At 34.3% G+C, this 13,802-nt stretch overlaps 1 protein-coding gene across 1 annotated transcript in view; it reads left to right on the top strand.

Annotated features, from left to right (window-relative positions):
- LOC117108796 (probable serine/threonine-protein kinase roco5) overlaps nucleotides 1-13,283 on the top strand; it is a 49,038-nt gene extending 35,755 nt beyond the window's left edge. Inside the window, exons 8-13 of the mRNA XM_033250942.1 lie at nucleotides 4,398-4,639; nucleotides 5,701-5,790; nucleotides 5,956-6,132; nucleotides 7,207-7,452; nucleotides 12,315-12,506; nucleotides 13,242-13,283. Of these exons, the coding sequence (XP_033106833.1) occupies nucleotides 4,398-4,639; nucleotides 5,701-5,790; nucleotides 5,956-6,132; nucleotides 7,207-7,452; nucleotides 12,315-12,506; nucleotides 13,242-13,283 (989 nt within the window). The remainder of the gene's footprint in view (nucleotides 1-4,397; nucleotides 4,640-5,700; nucleotides 5,791-5,955; nucleotides 6,133-7,206; nucleotides 7,453-12,314; nucleotides 12,507-13,241) is intronic.
- Nucleotides 13,284-13,802: the final 519 nt, after the last annotated feature.

Below are 13,802 nucleotides of genomic sequence, written 5' to 3'. Positions count from 1 at the left end.
GAAATCTCTTGAAAAACGACAGGATTATAGTATTACAGTAATGGTCATGTCTTCAGAGAATGGGCATAACACAGGATATGTAGATTCACTTAAACATTGTGATATAACCAAGACTTCAGTAGCATGCAAATGTATGGAATACACTGCCGCAGATATTAAAAGTATGAACTAATTATTTAAAAGAATAGAATTAATATACCACTTTTAAAATACCGTTAATTTAACCGGCCTACTTTATATTTTTTTCAATGGTATGACTAAGCTGTTTACATGTCTTAAAACAATTTTACAAACCTTTTTTTCTATTGAGTTTTATTATGTTAGTGTAGTATTTGATGTATTTTAACAAAATTAAACTAATGAAAAACTAATGTTGGTGTTTGAAGATAAACAAAACAGAACCATGTGTAAAACAGATTGTTAAAACCCCTGTACTGTAATAATATGTTCAACTAGAGGGCACTCGGAGAGTGCATACCTCCGCCTACATAATTCTCCTCAGTATAAATTTCCCCTGCAATTGTCCCCATTAAAAAAATAATTAAAAAAAGCTCCTTGGGATTAAACCACTACACCAAACTGTTTTCACATATATCACTTTGAAGTTATTGGTCATAATGTTTGTTTACACTTTATCGGCAAGTCCGTATAAGCACATACACACGTCTATACGGCAAACAGTTATTCAAGTTTTCCTTATTGCGTCCTTGACCTTTGACCCTGACTCTTCGAAGTTTAGTCACTTCCAAATTGGTAAAGGGAATAATGTAACCAGGTTTGACAAATTTCTGATAAAAACTGTTTCAAAGAATGTTTTTTGTTGATTGGGAGCTTAATCTTTTACATTTACCCTTCAACATTAAATACTAAAAGTTGGTCATGGGACATTGTGACTAAGTTTGACAAGTTTGTGATTAAAACCATGGGCTGTAGACAAATAAATGAAAAAAAAAAGTTTTTCGTTGATTGTGACCTTGACCTTTAATCCTGACCCTTCAAAATTTAATCAGCTCTAGATAATAATAATAATAATAATAATGATAAGAATAATAATAATAATAATAATAATAATAATAATAATAATAATAATAATAATAATAATAATAATAATAATAATAATAATAATAATAATAATAATAATAATAATACACATTTTTAAAGCGCCTATTAAAGCAAACAAAACTGGCTTGTCACCGGCGCTGGGAACATTGTAGCGAAGTTTGACGAATTTCTGATAAAAACTATGGGCTGTAGACTGTTCACAACAAATATGCCGACAGACAAATAAATAAATAATCAGGCAAATACTAACCTCCTGCAAACTTCGTTTGCTGAGGTAATAATAAATAGTGGTCCAAAAAAAATAACTGAAAAGCGATAGTCGTGATAACGGTCTTAAAGACTTGCCCTCGTGCTAGGTCCTTATTTCTACTCAGCCAAAAAAATCCAAAAAGTAAGTTGTATGTCTACATAACTGCACGGAAATTCAAGGTAAAACATAATATAATAATAGCTTTACAAAACATACAGTTGAGCGCAGAGACAAGGTCACCTAAACTAACGCAAGACTTCGAAAACTACTCCACTAACGAACTTTCAGTAAAATATGCTTATGCGGACGTACTATGAACGCCAATCTATTCCCGGCTTATTATTGTTCACCCAACTTATTCCCGCCTAATTACTGTCGCTGTAAAGGAAAGTAAGTTTTATCTTACCTTCCCATCATGTTCACCGTTTTTCGCTTTAAAGTAACTTGTGATTTTTGCAACATAAATTAGCTTTTACATATTTTTACTGATTGTTTATGCTAGATAATTAAGCTGTGAAATAAAGTTGAACATAAGGTACATGCTTGACTTAGTTACTTTATTTTTGTAATGAATTCATAGACATAGGTAATGATTGTTTACCCTGGAAGAAAGTGTTGCAAATTTGTGTCCCATAGGCTCTGATCATCCAGACCACGAAATACTCAAATTTGCATGGAACTGAAATTCGTGCTACACCTGCGGATGTAGTTGTAATCAAGTGCAGTGTGTTTGGCTAGCATAACTACCTCCATTAAATTGGGTTGGAAAATTACAGGCCTACGGAAGTCCTGAGCTCTGGAACGTATTATAATAGATCTTGTTCCAATGGCTTTTCATGGTATAATACAACATAACTAAGAAACAAAAACTTATACTATAACATTCTATTGGTTGAATTTACACGATGTGGTTGTACGCTACCTAGACTACCCTATAGTATATACATTGTTACCTCATATGAATTGGTATATGACTTTCGGTGTCGAATATATCCCCACCCTTAAGTAATCCTAGGGTGATGGTGGGCGGGTGAGTGAATATATTACTTTATACTGTACTGTTACAACTAACATAACAAAATGAATGGAGAAGAAACGATAACGTTGGTGACTATTATATCTGAGTAGAGTGTGTATAATCATGTCACTAACTTGTATACCGTACCGACAAACTCGAGATGTTTCGGAGCAGTATCATTGTCTTGGAATATGTAACCCGGCGATTTGATATCATTATTCCTAAACATTAGTTTAAAAGTTTAAGTACTTATTTCCCTTAGTCCGATGATCTGTCATGGGTAGCTCTACCGTTGACAGAATTTTGAATTTATTAGTATGGTTTGCAAAGTTAGAATTTTGGCTCCAGCTAGATTTTTGTGCTGAAATAAATTTTATGTATAAATAAACTTTATAATTTTTGGTGTGCTGAATTCAAAAACATTTGGTTCTACTTGTTTATCCACGTCATCAGCTGCCATTTTGAATTTCATGGTGGTCGACGCACCACATAAAACATGATCAACACTAATCATTTAACCGGAATAAACTATACCTAATAATACATATTTACCTAGATACACTAAGACACAAAAGGTGAAGAATTCAAATTCACCAAAAGTTCATGTTTGGTATCGTTGTTAAGCTCTCCCGATGCTGAATAATCTTTTACAGTACACATATTTTAGAAACGGTGTACCGTAGTAAAATAAACAGGACCCAGTTACGTAACGCTCGTGAGCTTGGGGAAGTGGGAGGGGCTCCTAATACTACCCAGCACTTCACTACCAAGCCTTAACAGTGGCTTAACGCATGTGTTTTCTGGGTAAAGTCCCAGTCCAAATGTGCCCCAGAAAGACCACGCAGGCCCTTCTTACTGCTGTTCTACCCAGCACTATAACGCTTTAACAATTTTTTAAAAATATTTTTTTAAACCCCAAATAAACAGAAATCCTACAAACGCACTCTTTATAGCAGATTTACTTGAAGGGTCCCTCAAACTGTGGAGCTTTGACCAGTTATGTTACGCATGTGTGCTTTTTAGGGAAACGCTTTGTTCCTCCACCAAGTGCATATGATCCCCGGGAGACCAGGGTCCCCTAATACAGTACTACATAAATCAAAATAGCTGTACATCTATTAACAGTCAGTGCTTTTGAAAATAAAAATAAGGAAGAAAAATGTATGCTGCCAAATCAGGATATGTAAAACTTCCAGCTAATCAGAAACTTTCTATCATCACTGCCCTTAGTAATTTATTAACAACAGAAACATGGCCACGTATAGTACATCTAGGTTGTTCTTGAACTTATACAGTAATAAATCTAGAGTGTGTTTTGGGGATTTTGGTGTATTTGATTGTTTGAAAATAATATAAATAGTTACCATATTGCCAAGGCGGTGTAGTAGAGTACTGGGTAGTACAGTAGTAATAAGGGTCTTGGGACTTGGCTTAGAAAACACATGCGTTACGCCACTCTTAAGGCATGGTAGTAAAATGCTATGTAGTAGTAGGATCCTCTCCCCCCCCCCAACTTCACGATCGTTACGCAACTGGGTCCTGTTTTTGTTAATACGATATGCCATAATTGGAAATTATACGGGACAGTGATATATAGAAAACTACACCGTTTCTGATATATGTACTGTAAAGCATCATTTAGCATCGAGAGAACTTTTCAGCGATACTAAACACGACAACTTTTGGTGAGTTTGATTTTTTGACCTTTTAACCTTTTGTGTCACGTTACTTTATATTTATTGGTCTATATCTCCAATATGTATTATTAGGTATAGGTGTAATATAATTAAATTATTAGTGTATTCCTTTTCCACTGACAGCAAACACGACCATGTTTTATGTGGTGCGTTGGCCATCAACAAATGGTACCAAACGTTTTTGTTTAGCACACCAGAACTAATAGTTTGCCAATAAAATCCATTCTGGCACAACAATCTAGCTGGATTACATAGCAAACTGTACTATATCGCTTTGTGTGTAAACTTAAATTTATATAGAATAACCATTATTATTGTTCTATTATTTCAAATGATATAATGTTGTACTTTTGATTGTTTCTTCAACAAGGGCAATCATCGTCGGGAGATTCCAAAAGCCCAGAAATAGAGCCAGATATTAAAAAGAGACGAATGAACCCATCCACACAGTTATCTTTCGATGAGGTTCCTGAAAACATCGCCACTAAAGTTGAGGAGAGAATTAATGTAATCAAGTTCAAACAAAATCAAACAAAAAGTGAATCTAGCAACAGTTTCGTCATGAACATCTGGGACTTTGGAGGCCAGCCGGTATACCACGTTATACAACGGGTATATTTATTTATATCGATATTTATATAAATAAATAAAACTGTTCAAGTTCTTAAAATTTACAATTTGAATATTTAATAATTTGCATTTAAACATATAATGTCTCGTAACAAAAAGCTGCGAAAAACAATTCATTTAAAGTTTTGAATAGCTCATTTAAATTGGGTTATTGTTTTCATTTCATTATTACATAAATGTGATGTTGTATTACACAATATTCAATATGAGTATATACACACAAAAAAATCCTATGTTCATGTGCCTTACATGTTTTTTTTTTTTTTTTAAGGATTATACCATTATAATGGCTAACAAATATCTAGCTTTCAATTGGACTGCTTATCATTCAGGGCTGATGGCAGTCTAGATCCTATCTTTTATTAGAGTTTAAAGAAGGGGAATGCCAATGTCTCTTTTTTTTTGCCAAAAACAACAATGAAAGGCACAACAAAACCTCACTTTCAATGAACATAAGAAACGCGATATTTGCACACACATTCAAAATAAAACTAACCTGAACCCTATTTCATAAATTATTAGCCTATTTAAGTTTTTCTTTTGGTGATGTTTCCATTTAGACACCTTCGCCACTTTTAACCTTTATTCATTTTAATATTTGGTTAATTTTTGTACCATTTATACCTCAAACTTGCAATGACCTTTGTTTTGAAATTTACATAATTTTACACCGTTTAATTATAATGCACTTTTGTACTTTTCTAATTGATACTGGTTTTTTTTGTGAAAGGCCCCTTTAGGTCGAGTATTGTTAGAGTCATCCTCGTTAAAAAAAGTTCAATAAAAGTAGAATAAAAATAGTATAAGCAAAAGATTACATGTTACATTTTTGTTAATTCACCATGATTTTTTTTCTCATTAAGATTTTTAATTGTAACAATTAGGCAATTAAATTACGAAATTATATTTTTCTCATATTTTAGCTCTTGGCATTTAGCATATATAATGTTATTTAAATTTTGTAAATGAGCGCATTGTAGGGATTTTTTTCTTGATGCCATCCCAGCTTTATATATCGCAATATTTTTTTTTTTTTTTTGTAGATTTTTTTAGTATCCTTTGCAGTTATTTGTGTGGTGTTCAATTTAAAAGACGACCTCGACGAGCCTGCTGAAGTTAGAGATCCAACAACTGTGAGTTGAACATTGATTCTATTAATTATTTTAGGTCAGGCTTTGTGTGAAATTCCAACTATTTTTAGATTGGAATTTATTTGTCTTATGCACATATAATGAGTTTGCATGTTATCTGATCCTCTTGCCATATTAATTTTGTATTTATATCAATATTCTTTTCAGGGTGAAATATACCAACATCGAATGACTAACCTTCAGTTTATTCTTTACTGGATTCGATCAGTATATACGAATACAAAAGGTTTCAATTTCGATAACGGACAACTTTCACCGCCCATACTAGTGATTGGTACGCATCTAGGCAGCCTCGAGGGGAATGAAGTACAAAAGAGAAATAAGGTAAACAACTAAGTAACACATTTTAATAAACGGGTAGACAGTTTCAGAAATATTTACCATAACTATACCAAACAAACAAATATAAATGTCATCTGTTAGGGTATAACAACTCCCTGGTTAGGACACAATATCTTATGTATATTATTTGGGACGCCGGCGACCATGACAGGCGACCAACAGTAATCTATGGCGAGCCAAATTGTCATTTAATTGTAAATAGAGGTGTCGTTGTTTTAAATTGAGTTATCTCTATTTTAAATAGAGATATTTCTATTAAAAAAAATCTTAATTTTTAATAGAGAAATCTTAGTTTTAAATAGAGATATCTCTATTAACGAAGCTATCTCTATTTCATTAAAACTAGGATTTCTCTATTTAAAATAGAGATATCTGTATTTGAAATAGAGATATCTTAGTTTTAAATAGAGATATCTTAGATTTAAATAGAGACATCTCTAATTAAATAGAAATATCTCTATTTACTATTTAAAACTACGATATCTCTATTATTAGAGATATCACTATTAATATTGATATCTTAGTTTAAAATAGAGATATTTTAGTTTTAAAAAGAGATATTTTAGTTTTAAAGAAAGTTAACTCTAGTTAAATCGAGATATCTTAGTTGTAAATAGAGATGTCTTCGGTTTGATATTAAGATATCACTAGTCACATTTAAATGACAATTTGGCTCACCATAGTATGAAAAGGTATCCCTTTATTCTAGTTTTTGCTTCTTCTTCTATTCTGGTTTCCTGTGTGTTTTATTTTTTCACAAAATTTTTCCATCCACTACTTTGCTGACTTTTCGTTCTTAAAACTTCTTCAAAATGTTTAAATTATTATTTTTATTATTATTATTATTATTATTATTATTATTATTATTATTATTTTGTTATTATTATTATTTATATTATTATTATTGTTGTTTTTCAGAATTTCCTTTTCTACTTGTTTTCTATGTTTGTGCACAGGGAGTTTTTAAATAATCTAAGCCAAGACCATATATCAAAGATGACCCTAGTGAAAACAACAATTTTACAAATTTGTTGTCAATTACCCTTCCAATTTTAGGCCGAAGGAATATTCTGTAGAATTCGGAAAGCAATGGAGGGCAAACCTTATGAAGCAATGGTGTTTCCTAAGTTTTTTGCTATTGAAAACAGCTTACCATTTTCCATGAGCAACGCTTCTAACATCATGAAACAAATTCTGAAATTTGCAAAAAAGATGGTCAGAAAACTGCCTTTAAAATGGTTGCTTTTTCAACAAAAAATACAAACGTTGAGAAAGGAGCATATCTATTTACCAACGAACAAGGTAAGACATTTAATCATTTTTAAAATATATATTTTAGTCAACTGATCAAGGCACTATGCCGCCAAAAATTATTTTTGATGTCTGATGTAAAATTTGTTTATAATGTTCTAATAATTGCCTTTCAAAATGTAAGTCGGAAGGGACTCCGAAATGTTTCGTGTCATCTCTTGATTTGATTTATTCGATATCAACAGAACAACATCACAAAATCGGAACAACAATAAACAGAGAAACAAAAAAGAGAAAACAAGCAAGCCATCATTGTTGATATCTGGGATAACCCTCTAAACCCCAAAACAGGATTTATTTCCATAGGGGTCAAGGAGAGATCATGAATAATTTGTCGGATGGATTTATATAGTGTAAACACCAAGGATAACCAACGAAAGTCTAAAGAATACTTATTTCCAGTGGGGTCCTTCTGGTAGTGATTGGGCAGTACTGGGAGACAATCCCCATCTATTTTTCGAATAGTGTACAGTACTGCGTTCTTTATCTTGCACACGGGCCATAATGCATACATCATTTTTATTATTGGTGTGCCACATAGGATTCTGCACTCATTTTGTTTGATCCACAAAGGATACTGCATTTATTTCGGATCCACACAGGGTAGTGTAATAAATTACCATTCCTTGCCTTACTTTAACATATTTAATACTGTACATAGAACATTTTAGAATAACATTTAATTGATCAAAGAAACAGTGTAAACCACATTGTTAATTATAGGAACACATGACACCATGTAGAATCCAAGAGTAATATGTGGAAGCTTCTGGAATCTTAGGTACTTTAGAGGCAAATAAGCCTATTGGTTAATTATGATGTAAGGTAGCCAATGGGGAACTTCGGCAATATGGAATGTTCTACAATTGCAGTAAGTAGTCTGTAATTTTTTTTGACAGTGGACATTGACTAATCTTTATATTTGGAGCAGTAGACTTGTGAACGTATCGGTAACCACGATTTACTAGTAATAAGACCCTCGTCCAAATTTAATTATGGCTAATGGACAATCAACAACAAGATCCGGTAAGGAGTATCAAGGCGACGACAATCATGACACAGATGAGGAATCTGTTCAGTCGCAACATTCAGAACATGATACAGACAACGTTGTAGCACCTGGTGGACTCAACCCAGGCAGTGACTTGTCTACTAATGACGTGCTGTTCATTATGCAACAGCGAATTCAACAACAGCAAGAGCAGCCGATAAGGCAGCTGATAGATAGACAGGAGCAACAAATGGAAAGACAAGAACGATTACGCAAGGAACAAATGGAGAGACAAGAACGATTACACGAGGAAGAAATGGAAAGACATGAGCAATTACGCCAGGAAGAAATGGAAAACCAAGCCAGAAATGGACAAGCAAATGGCTTTAGTAAACACGCTGATTGATAAACAAAAGGAAAGTGATGACAAACGTCTTAAAGACATTATGAAACTGAAGGAAATTCAAATTGCAAAGTTGGCTGAGGGTGATGATATCGAGAATTACCTAACCACATTTGAACGAATTGCTAACACCTACGAGTGGCTCAAGGAGCACTGGGTGGTGAAATTAATCCCTCTCTTGACGGGCAAGGCACGAGCAGCTTATGCAGCACTACCAGTGACGGATAGCAATGACTATGACAAGGTAAAAGAAGACACATTAAGAAGGTATGATATTACTGAAGAGAGAAAGTAGGTCATATAGAAAGGTTCTGTCGTAGTAAAAGAAGCCTACGTGTCCCGATTTTGAACTCTTGTTACAGAACGGTAATAAGGACATTCATAGCTTAGTTGTAACTAGGACTCACGCTAGGAATGATAGGCATAGAGAAGAGAAAGAGTTGAAGGAAGAAAAGGCTTGTGGCGTAGTTTCTAGGAAGTTAGAGTTTGAACATTTGGATGGTCAAATGTTTATGGACAGTTCTCCTAAGGATAAGGTTTCCAAGACTAGGAGTGAAAAAAGAAAGGCCAGGAAAGAGTTAGGGATGTTGCTTGGTCAAAGGGTCCTAGTTCTAATTTGGATTTAGTTTATGGTGAAAGGTTGGAGGAAGCACAGCTTCAAGATTTGGCTGAAGTGTTTTCGGAGTATGAGTCAGTGTTGAAAGATCGACCTGGGAAAACTACTGTGATAGAACACGATATTGAAATGGAACAAGGAGTGCATCCAGTTAGACAAAAGTCTTATCCAATTCCACAGGCTAAGATAGATAGGGTAAGGGAAGAGGTAGAATCTATGTTAGAACTGGGAGTAATAGAATAATCTGACAGCCCTTTGTCTTCACCTTACCTCATGGTACCAAAGCCTGATGGTAAAGCTTGCTTTTGCGTAATTTCCAAGAAAGTGAATAGTTTGAGCAAGTTTGATGCATATCCTATGCCAAGAGTAGAAGAGATAATAGGTAGAGTTTGTCCAGCTAAGTTCATAACTAAATTAGATTTGTGCAAGGGTTACTGGCAAGTTCCCTTAACAAAAAGGTCAAAGCAATATACAGCTTTCTCTACACCTATGGGTTTGTACCAGTTTAAGTACTTACCATTTGGCTTGCATGGGGCTCCTGCAACATTTCAAAGAATGATGGATCGTCTGTTGCGTGGGAAAGAAGGCTATGCAGCAGCATATATGGAGGACCTTGTGATATTTAGCCCAGATTGGGAAAGTCATGTCCATCATGTCCGAGAAATATTTCAGATCCTCAGGCATGCCAACTTAACAGTTAAATCAAGCAAGTGTAGTTTTGCACATAGCAAAGTGCATTACTTGGGGTACGTAGTAGGAGAAGGGATGGTGCGACCTCAAAAGACTAAGGTAGAAGCGGTAGTACATTGAGAGCAACCAAAAACTAAGAAAGATGTCAAATTTTTTCTTGGGTTGACAGGGTACTACCGTAAGTTTATCCCTAACTATGCTGACGTTGCAGCTCCTCTGACTGATCTGACGAAAAAGAAATTGCAAGAAAGGATTAAGTTGATGCCTGATTGCGAGGAGGCCTTTGTAAAGCTGAAAGACGCACTATGTTCTGGTCCTGTTTTAAGGAACCCAGACTTTAATGCAGAGTTTATCTTGCAAACTGACGCATCAGATCGGGTGTTAGGTGCAGTGCTCAGTCAATTAGGTCCTGATGGTACTGACCATCCTGTGTTGTATCTTAGTCGTAAGATGCTACCAAGGGAGCAAAATTATGCAACTATAGAGAAGGAGTGTTTAGCCATAAAATGGGCTGTAGACAGCCTACATTACTATCTGTTGGGTAGGAAGTTTAAGATAGTGACTGATCATTAGCCACTAAAATGGCTAAATGAAATGAGGGATACTAACAAAAGACTCATTCGATGGAGTCTCGATTTGCAACCTTATTGTATTACAGTAGTGCATAGAAGAGGTATTTCCAACAGTAATGCTGATGGGCTCTCCCGGAAAAATTAATGGTACTGCACAGTTTATAAAATGTGTTTTAAAAAAATAGTTGTTTGAAGTTTTCCTCTTACAATTGTAAGGAAACTATATTCATATGATGTTGTTATCATTTCATTTATGCGATTGTGTATTTTTACAATGTATGTTACAAGTTAAAGATATTGTATATTTTAATTCATAAGAGAGTATTTTGTTGTGAAAAAGGTTACTTTTATACACCCACATAAACCAGGCCCTCAAAACTCTTTGGACGAGTTTTGAGCTCAGAAAGAGGGGGAAGTGTAATAAATTACCATTCCTTGCCTTACTTTGACATATTTAATACATAGAACATTCTGGAATAACATTTAATTGATCAAAGAAACAGTATAAACCACATTGTTAATTATAGGAACACATGACACCATGTGGGATCCAAGAGTAAAATATGGAAGCCTCTGGAATCTTGGGTACTTTAGAGGCAAATAAGCCTAATTGGTTAATTATGATGCAAGGTAACCAATGGGGAACTTAGACAATATGGAATGCTCTGGAATGCTCTGGAGTTGTACAGCTAGGATATATAAGCTGATAGTTTTATCTTTCGGGAGCTTTTTTTGAAACACATGTTTATGTGAATGTTATTGTATTGTTTTGAGACCGGATTCTTGTTGGAGTTTATACAGAATAAAAGTTTATTTGAGAGTTGTTTTACAACATTGTGAGCTGTGTTTTTATATTTTATATGTCAAAGAGGGATTGCTAGTCATTTCTATACCGCTCGGAAATACGTCAAGTAGGAATTCATGACAGTAGACATAAATTTAATCCACACAGGATAACGTTAGTAGCTGGACACGCACATTGGTAGCATGAACAATATAATACTCACTGTAGAATAATGTATAATACATACAAACTCTGATTCACACAGCATGCTTTACTCTACCAGGCCCACACTTTATTAGTGCTGCTACAATCTCCATTTAGTCCACACAGGACATACAAACAGTCAGCTAACATTTCTGACCTTCTCTCAGTGCAGTTCCACCAACACTAACCCCTTTTTTCTATCCCATCCTCCTACTACATCACATTTCATAATCTATCTACCAGCTTCTCACTTCATAACATTGCATAACCCTATTCTTCACCCCATACCACACCACTTTCAGTCTCCACACAATCAATACAATAACTTAACAAACTTCATAACGTTACATAACCGCCTACTGTACTGTTCACGTCATACCACAACCACTTTCAGCATAAAAAAAGATATAAAAAGCACGTGTGAACAAAATTAACTGTCAATACTCTATTTTGACTATAAAAGTATATATAAAAAGTATGTATGAACAAAAATAACCCTCGTCCACAATCCCATTGTGACATAAAAACAAAAACTGACATTTGTATGTAATTAGATTCGTCGAAAAATGGATTCATGTGTTTGTTTTTAATAGGTGATTGAATTAGTTGATCTCTGCAGGATCAAACATGACGCTCAGAGGGTGCTGCTTGAATATTTACACGACATTGGTGAGATCCTCTACTTTCCTGATGACCAAAATTTAAAGGAAATTGTTGTTTTAGATCTGATGGGAATAGTGGACATGTTTAAAACAATAATCACTGTTGTAGAGCCTCAGCTTATGGTGAGCTTAACAATTACTGTACTCATGTTTTATCGTCATGTAAATATTCTATTTATTGAATTAGTTTTACAGCAGATACAATTTCACCAGTTTAGAAGTGTATCATAAAACTAGCAAAACTGTTAAAACTACACAAATCACAATGTATTATATTGAAAGAAGAATGACAACAGTAAAACCAAAACGTTACAGTTTGGTGTTGAAAACATTATTTTGTAGAGACATAAATACGTACTGGGAACCTAAATTCACAACCTGATAACATTTGAACGGTCCTGCAACGCGGTGTGACGTTATTTTGTGGCATACCTTACCACAACCTTCGTAAACGTTATAAGAACATTTTGTGTGTAATGGGAATGTCGAGTATTATTTTTGAAAACATAGACCATAAAAATACTGTAAAAAGTCGATGTGCAAACTATTATAAAATATTACTATATGTAACGGCTAGTGTGGGAAATTACATTTGGTCCCCCATGCAGAAAGTATTTTTATAAGGTAAGAAAAGTCTAATTAACTTAAAAAATATATACCGCATTATTCATAAAACACCTGTATGCACATGGTAAGTTAGGTTTATCGCTCATGATATATAGTGATGTTTGGAGACTTGTGTTGTGAAAAATACATAGTCTCAATGTGCTGTGGTATGATAAAATCTCAGTAAAAATGCTTAAATTAGTCTCCTCCATTTGCAAACATCTTGCTGATTTGTTTAATATTTCCTTGCAGCATGAAAGAGTACTTGGTACTTTCTTCTTTTTTCCACCCTAAACGGGCACTTGCAAAAGCTACAAAATATGGTTCACCTTACTCTGGAAAAATGAGTTACACAAGTGTGGATGGTTAGGCAAAGGTGCAAAACAGACTACAGGACTAAAAAAGGGATTCAAAACATTTCATAATTTTTAAAAAATACTGACAACTGAAATAAAATTATTAAAACGCACTCACGCTCTTAGTGATGCAAGCTCCTCGGATTTGTAGGCAGAAAGCAACTTTCGGAACCTGTCTTTGCATCCTCTAAATCCAACAACCCCGTCTGGCCTAATAAGACCCAGTGCCTCATTCAAGTGTTTATCCACAGACTCCAACTTTTTGGTGTCTCCCATTGGCCATTCGGCGTAAATCTGCTTTAGCAAGAGTATGCCTAATGCTTGATAGAACCTGGTAGATATCTTCTTGTCATTAAATAATGCCATCCTGACCTGAAACATAACATAATATTTTACAATGGCGGAAGATATCTAAACGTTTGAGCACAATTTAAATTTAAATGATTTTGCATAGGCC

The sequence above is a fragment of the Anneissia japonica genome, unplaced genomic scaffold, assembly GCF_011630105.1.
Source record: "Anneissia japonica isolate Jap-2015-1 unplaced genomic scaffold, ASM1163010v1 scaffold6314_len194445_cov122, whole genome shotgun sequence".
Classification (NCBI taxonomy): domain Eukaryota; kingdom Metazoa; phylum Echinodermata; class Crinoidea; order Comatulida; family Comatulidae; genus Anneissia; species Anneissia japonica.
The sequence above is the reverse complement of the archived record's forward strand: the minus strand, read 5'-3'. Positions and strand labels throughout refer to the sequence as shown.